At 30.8% G+C, this 7,478-nt stretch overlaps 1 protein-coding gene across 1 annotated transcript; it reads left to right on the top strand.

Annotated features, from left to right (window-relative positions):
* Positions 1-608: 608 nt before the first annotated feature.
* LOC107893952 (probable methyltransferase PMT2) lies at positions 609-4,886 on the top strand. Its single transcript, XM_016819114.2, has 7 exons — positions 609-909; positions 1,143-1,808; positions 1,929-2,139; positions 2,282-2,576; positions 3,124-3,513; positions 3,888-3,965; positions 4,244-4,886. The coding sequence occupies exons 2-7, from the start codon at positions 1,164-1,166 to the stop codon at positions 4,473-4,475; spliced, it is 1,851 nt and encodes a 616-aa protein (XP_016674603.1). The 5' UTR covers positions 609-909; positions 1,143-1,163; the 3' UTR covers positions 4,476-4,886.
* The last annotated feature ends 2,592 nt before the right edge of the window (positions 4,887-7,478 follow it).

The following is a 7,478-nucleotide window of genomic DNA, read 5'->3' as shown; positions in this document are numbered from 1 at the left end:
TTTCCATTTGATTAAAGTTGAAGAAGCTAACCATCATAAACTGATAAAAAAATTGGTTCAAACGGAGAAACGGTACTGATACTTGAAAATTCAATTAATTTTTAAAAAAGAAAACGTTTATTTACAATTAAACCCAAAAATTTGAAGATAAGCCATATGTAAATTATAATTAAGAAAAAGTAGGAAATACTTTTAGTAGCTTTTAAATTTTAAAATTAGATTAAAATATTTCATAAATCCTTACATTTTTTATAAATTTAAATTTTAGTTTTTGTACTTTTATTTTAAGAATTTAACCTTTTTACCTTTAAAATTTAAGTCCAATTATTATCAGTGTTAACATTATTTTGTTAAATTCAAGTTCAGTTTAACGTGATTTTTTCAATTATATTGTTATTAAGTGATTTTTTTTTATTTCAAAATGTTGCACCTATCAATTTAACCAAAAAATTTAACTATGTTAATAATTGGAACCAAAATTTGAAATATGAAAAAGTAGAAAAACAAATTCTTAAAAATAAATTTATAATGACTAAATTTTAAATTTATAAAATGTACAGGGATTTATGAGATATTTTAACATATATCAACCGAAATTCGTATGGAAATGCTCGCGTTTTCAAACATCTTGGGAGCTTTTTTATCGCAATCCCCATTAATCAAGCGACGTACAGAGCACAAAGTTTTTGTGCTTTTATATTATATAATTTTCTTCTGATTTTGATCTTTCTTCTTCGATTTCGCTGTATTTGAGAAAAGATTAGGTTTTCTCTTTTTCAGTGTTCCATTTTCACGTCTCCTTCCTTTTTCCGAGTTATAATAGGCGCTACTTCTCACATTATCGTTAAAAGATTTAATTTTTGTTTTTGAGATCGTTAACCATTGATTTAGTTCTTTTAATGCGATTGGGTAAGTTCTCTGACATTTCTTTTCTTTCTATTCATCATGATTTTTTTTTTATGATTTAAGAAATTCTTTTTTTTTCTTCTCAAGAATGGATTTACTGAAATGAGCTCTTCGCTAGTTTCCTTAAAACTAGCGTTAAATCCACTGATCTTTGTTTCTGAATCTCTGACGATCCTTAAAGATTTAGCTTTCTTTTTATTTTTCCGTTGATCTAAAATTTGGAAACTAATTTGCAGGTTAAAAATATTTAAAAGAAAATGGCACTGAAACCGATTTCAACTGACACAAGAACTAGGAGTTCGATTCAAATATCCATTGTTGTGGGATTATGTTGTTTCTTCTACATATTAGGAGCATGGCAAAGGAGTGGTTTCGGGAAAGGGGATAGTATAGCTTTAGAAATGACTAAACATAGCGCAGATTGCAGCATTGTCCCTACCTTAAACTTCGAAACCCACCACGCTGGTGAAGTTGGGAACGTAGATGAATCCGAAAAGCCCAAATCTTTCGAGCCTTGTCATCCCCGTTACGTTGATTACACGCCTTGCCAAGATCAAAGTCGTGCCATGACGTTTCCTAGGGACAACATGATGTATCGGGAGAGGCATTGTCCGAGAGAGGAAGAGAAGTTGCATTGTCTTGTCCCGGCGCCTAATGGATATGTGACTCCGTTTCCTTGGCCTAAGAGCAGGGATTATGTGCCTTATGCTAATGCACCCTATAAGGCCTTGACCATTGAGAAGGCTATTCAGAATTGGATCCAATATGAGGGTAATGTGTTTAGGTTCCCTGGTGGAGGAACGCAGTTTCCACAAGGGGCGGATAAGTATATTGATCAGCTTGCTAAGGTCATTCCAATTACTAATGGGATGGTTAGGACTGCACTCGATACTGGTTGTGGGGTATGCCATATTTGTCATCCTATTGAAAGCTTTTCAATTGATCTTTTTTTGTACTCTTGCAAATGTTTTTCTTTGTGATCTATGTAGGTACTGAATCTAACAATTGGTTCTTTTTCATAGGTTGCAAGCTGGGGTGCATACCTTTGGAGTAGAAATGTTATTGCCATGTCATTTGCGCCAAGAGATTCACATGAAGCACAGGTTCAATTTGCTCTTGAAAGAGGTGTACCTGCTGTTATTGGTGTTCTTGGGACCATCAAGATGCCATATCCATCTAGAGTTTTTGATATGGCTCACTGTTCTCGTTGCTTGATTCCATGGGGAGCAAATGGTGAGTCATATATCTTATATTTAAGTTAAAAAAATGTTTTGGTATTTTAGGTAGATTGTCTGTTTTGGTGTTGCACTAGTGAAAAATTTTTAGGGATGAAGTTGAGTAACTGATGCACCATAATGGTTTTGTCTGTTGGCAGATGGAATGTATATGAAGGAGGTTGATCGTGTTCTTAGACCTGGTGGTTACTGGGTACTTTCTGGTCCACCAATTAATTGGAGGAACAATTACAGAGCATGGCAACGTCCCAAGAAGGAACTTGAGGAGGAACAGAAAAAGATTGAGGAAGTTGCCAAACTTCTTTGCTGGGAGAAAAAACATGAGAAGGGTGAAATTGCCATTTGGCAAAAGAGGGTCAATGATGAAGCTTGTCGTAGTAGACAACATAATTCTCAAGCTAATTTCTGCAAAGCTGAAGAAGCTAATGATGTCTGGTATGAGCTGCGCTTGGAACTTTTAGAATCATACAGTTTGCAATAAAAACAATATCACTTGTTCAAGTTACATGCAGGAAAACAGTTGGAGTAGTTAAAATTGCAGTGAAGCATATTGCCTCTGCTCTGTCAATGTTTATGCCTGCATTCATATTAGCTTCACACCAGTTCGCATATGTTATAGTTAATCATGTCATTGTAACAGAAACTGCCTTAGCTCTTCAAACATTAGATGTTGGTACCTGCAATGCATGTCTCATGACTTGGAACCTATTTCTCTAGTGTAGCAGTTTATTAATGTCATCAAGTCTGTAAATCAACTTCACTAATTCCCCTCTGTTATTCTTAATCTAGCATGTGATCCATATGTGGGTCTGAAACCTTTTAGTTTCAGGGTTTCTATCTTGCATTTCTTTTGGGGTTTTTAAAACCAACTGATATATTTCTACAATTTATGTTGCATGGGCATTGCATTGGATCTGAGTAATCTAATTCCTTTTAGAGCTTAAATTTCATTTGAATCAACTTCTCTTGTGATGTTTTCTAGGTACAAGAAAATGGATGCCTGCCTTACTCCATATCCAGATGTTAGTAACCCAGAGGAAGTTGCTGGCGGGAAACTGAAGCCATTCCCAGAGAGGCTATATGCTGTCCCTCCTAGAGTTGCTAGTGGAAGTGTTCCTGGAGTTTCTGTTGAAACATACCAAGAGGACAATGAGAAGTGGAAGAAGCATGTTGGTGCTTATAAGAAAATCAATAGACTTATAGACTCCGGGCGGTATCGTAATATTTTGGATATGAATGCTGGGTTGGGAGGATTTGCTGCAGCTCTTGACTCCCCTAAATTGTGGGTCATGAATGTCATGCCCACTATAGCAGAGAAAGATACCCTCGGTGTTATATTTGAACGTGGATTAATTGGCATCTATCATGACTGGTAAGGCTTACTAAATTTTGGCTTGATTTGTGATGGCTTCTGTTCTAAAGTGTTTTTTTTTCTTTTTCTTTCCAATTGTAATGCTAATTAGTTTTTGCCAGAACTTCCTCTTAATTTCCCCTATAATATCTGATATCCTTTTAGTCTCCGTTTTAGGCTATGAACTTGAATTGAGACTAAATTAATATCTTCTAGCGATTTGTAGACTTTATTTGCTAGCCAGAAAATCACTGCCTAGCTTTTTAATTTACCTGGCTACAGTTGAGCTATTCTCCATTGTTCTTACTTCTATGGTTTGAAAATTAATAATGTTTGTTCACTTAATACGGTGGCATAAGCTTGAACTTGGTTTCTGTTGTCTTGTTCTGGTTCAGGTGTGAGGCTTTCTCCACATATCCAAGGACATACGATCTCATTCATGCTCATGGTCTTTTCAGTTTGTACAAGGACAAGTAAGTATCCATAGTTAAATGTGCATTCCATTGATGTACATGAGTTCATGTTTGTTAAGTAGTACTTTTCTGTACTCGTATATTGATTGGTTCGAGTCACTTCTAGACATGTGATATGTTTTCACCATAGTTCCTAACAAAAACCTATATCCCTGTGTATTTATTTGTTCTGCAATTTCTATAATTTGAAATCTCTGTATAGAGCTCACCATTGTTAGAGCTATATAACATCCCATTTCTTATCATTAGAACTTAATATATTTATCCAATGTTTGCAGATGTAATCTGGAGGACATTCTATTGGAGATGGACAGAATTTTGCGTCCAGAAGGCGCGGTTATATTCCGCGATGAGGTAGATGTTCTAATTAAAGTCAAGAAGATAACTGCAGGCATGAGGTGGGATACTAAGATGGTTGACCATGAAGATGGTCCATTAGTTCCTGAGAAGATATTGGTTGCTGTTAAGCGATATTGGGTTGTAGGTGCAAACTCGACATCCGTGCAGTGATCGGCAGAGGAGAGAGCAGACTTTGGAACCTCGTCGTTATCTGAGCCACCAATGCTTTCTGTTACACGAAGTTCGTGACATAAATCCGATAATTCCCGGCCTGAAAATCTTTTTTCTGCATGATTGTGCCGGTGTTAGGGAGGCGGGTCACAAGATTTCAGGTAACAAACTATGGATGGATCATCGATCACTGTGGGTTCATTTGTACTAAATTATAAACAGACAGCAATAGAAAGCTTTATATCTAGTTTTGGTCTTATTTGCAAAATGTTAGCTCGAGAAGTTAATGCATGTTCTTGTCTGACAAGGTTTTCTTTTTTTTTTTTTTTTATAATGCCTAGATTAACCCTGAGAATAATAAGTATATGTATTAAAACATTTTTTATGTTACAAATATATTTTTTTATTGAATTTGTGTTATTCAATTTGTGATAGAAACGTTTTTAAAATAGTCTATATAGATATTTTTGGGAAAATAAGGGGTATAAGCGGATTTTGAAATTTATTTAGGAAAATAGGTCGATTTTAAGAGAAAGTTTGCCCAACTGTACACGTGTTAGGAAAGCTCGCCTAGTTGGACACATTCTCTCTTTTAAGTTGTAATTTTTGACTTTTTTAATACAACTAATTTTATTGGTTAGATGGTTAAATGTTGGTGGTTTCCGAATTTGATTCATCTCACATTCATGTTTATATTTTTTATTTCATGTTTTAAACTTCTTTATTTTAATGAATATTTTTAATATATTAGCTTCCTTATCTATTTGATTAATAATAATAATTTCATCATTGAGACCCAGGTTCAATTCCTTTTTCCTAAACACATTTATAATTTTTATTTCATACTGTTTTAAGTTTTTTTTAATTAATAAATATATTGTTTTCAATTTTTTATTTTAATTAATAACTCTTTTATTCATAAAATCAAATAATTATTACAAATATGATTATTTTTAGTAAATTAGTAAATATTTTTGTATGTGTATTTAAAATATTTAAAATAATTAATTGAAATATTTCACATATAAAAATATTTGAAATAGCATACTTATTATGTAGATGAAAAATAATGGTATTTGAAATATTTTACATATAAAAATAATAATTATATTTGAAATAATTATTTTCATTTTTATAATTTTAGAAATCACCATACCCACAATATATGTGGAGAAAATAAATATCTGACATATAAATATTATATATAAAGAAAAATATATCAAAAAAGTTAGTTGATGTTTATATTATATATAAAGGAGTAATTGATTTCAAATATTTTTAACATAATTATATATGTAAAGTATAAATTTTTTATTATATAATTACATATTTATTATTTAATTTTATGAATAAAAGAATTATTAATTAAAATGATTTTAATAAATAAAAAAATTATATTTATTAATTAAAAAAACTTGAAACAATATGAAATAAAAACTACGAATGTATTTAGAAAAGGGGAATTGAAATTGGGTCTCAATGATGAAATTATTATTATTTAATAATTTAACTAAGGAATTTAATATGTTAAAAACATTCATTAAAAAAAAGAAACTTAAAACAACATGAAATAAAAATATAAATGTGAAATAATTATTATTTAATCATTTAACTAAGGAAGTTAATATGTTAAAAACATTCATTAAAAAGAAAGAAGAAGAAAGCTTAAAACAACATGAAATAAAAAAATATAAACGCGAGTGAGAGAGGAATTCCACTAGTATTTAACCATCTGGCCGAAGAAATTAATTATATTAAAAAAGTCAAAAATTACAAGTTAAAAGGAAAGCGCGATCAGCTAAGTGAGTTTTCCTGACACATGTATGGAAAGCTCACCTAATTGGATGAGCTTTCCCTCAAAATCGACCTATTTTCCTAAATAATTTTAAAATCGGCCTATAGGACTTATTTAGCGGATATTTTTCTATCATTAAAATAGGCTGTAGGCATTAAAAAAAATATTTTCATATTGAAGTTGAAGAGATTATATTTTTTGTCTTATATCAAATGATATTTTTGAAAAAAAATTTATTGATAGAGTAATTAAAACTGTAAATAATATTGTTAATTAAATTTTAGTTGGGTTGGTAAGATTAAGATTTTTGTGCATTTAACTTTATATTATTTTATAATTGTTTTTAGATGTTCTTGATATTAACTTAATGAAATATATCAAATAATTATATTTAGAATTTTTATGGGTTAAAATTTACAAATATGTCGAAAAAAATTTAAGAAATTAAGCTATTTTTTTTAAATTTACCGGTCTATGTTGGTTTTGGAGAGAGAAAGAAAAGTGCGTCCTGTAGGATGTGTTTTCACTGCCACATCAATAAAAATGCACTCTATAGGATGTGTTTTCCTTTCGATGGTAACTATTCTAACGGTAACTTTTCCAACGATTAAAAGGATTTCAACAGCAAAAAATTTTCCTATATAAACCTCTCCAAACTTCATTCTTTTCAATAAAATACTCAGTACTAATTCCTCCATCCTAAATTTTCAATTTTCAATCCTCAGTACTCAATTAATTTTTAATTATTTTTTTTAAATTTTATTCTCTTTGATTTTATTTTTATTCATTATAATTTTAAATGGCAAATCACTTATTTGTTTGTGTAACACCTATAACTCGATCCATTCGTTGGATCCAAGTTACAGAATGTTACAGTTATAACCGAAATAGAACACATTCAAATTACATTGATTATCTCAAATAAACATAGAATACTTCATAAATGCATAATTATTACACAAATTTAACAAAAATCATCCAAACATAGTCAATTCAATTTATGATTAACAAATACGTCATTTCTCATATTATATACGGCTTATGTATGCTCCAATACCATCCGGAATTTAACTAGGATTAATTTGCAACATTTTCAAATTTTCAGTTCAATTATAAATCAAAACAATTTAGAGCTCAATTTATTCATCATAAATCAATAGTCAATCATTATTCATAGTATATATGTGAAAATGGAACTTAAATTGGGT

The sequence above is a fragment of the Gossypium hirsutum genome, chromosome A13 (genome assembly GCF_007990345.1).
Source record: "Gossypium hirsutum isolate 1008001.06 chromosome A13, Gossypium_hirsutum_v2.1, whole genome shotgun sequence".
NCBI lineage: Eukaryota > Viridiplantae > Streptophyta > Magnoliopsida > Malvales > Malvaceae > Gossypium > Gossypium hirsutum.
This window is presented reverse-complemented; position numbering and strand designations above follow the sequence as displayed.

Coding starts and splice junctions, on each gene's coding strand:
- LOC107893952 (XM_016819114.2), top strand. CDS start 1,164: ATGGCACTGAAACCGATTTCAACTGACACAAGAACTAGGAGTTCGATT. Junction 2,577..3,123: donor GAAGAAGCTAATGATGTCTG/GTATGAGCTGCG, acceptor GATGTTTTCTAG/GTACAAGAAAATGGATGCCT. Junction 3,514..3,887: donor ATTGGCATCTATCATGACTG/GTAAGGCTTACT, acceptor GTTCTGGTTCAG/GTGTGAGGCTTTCTCCACAT.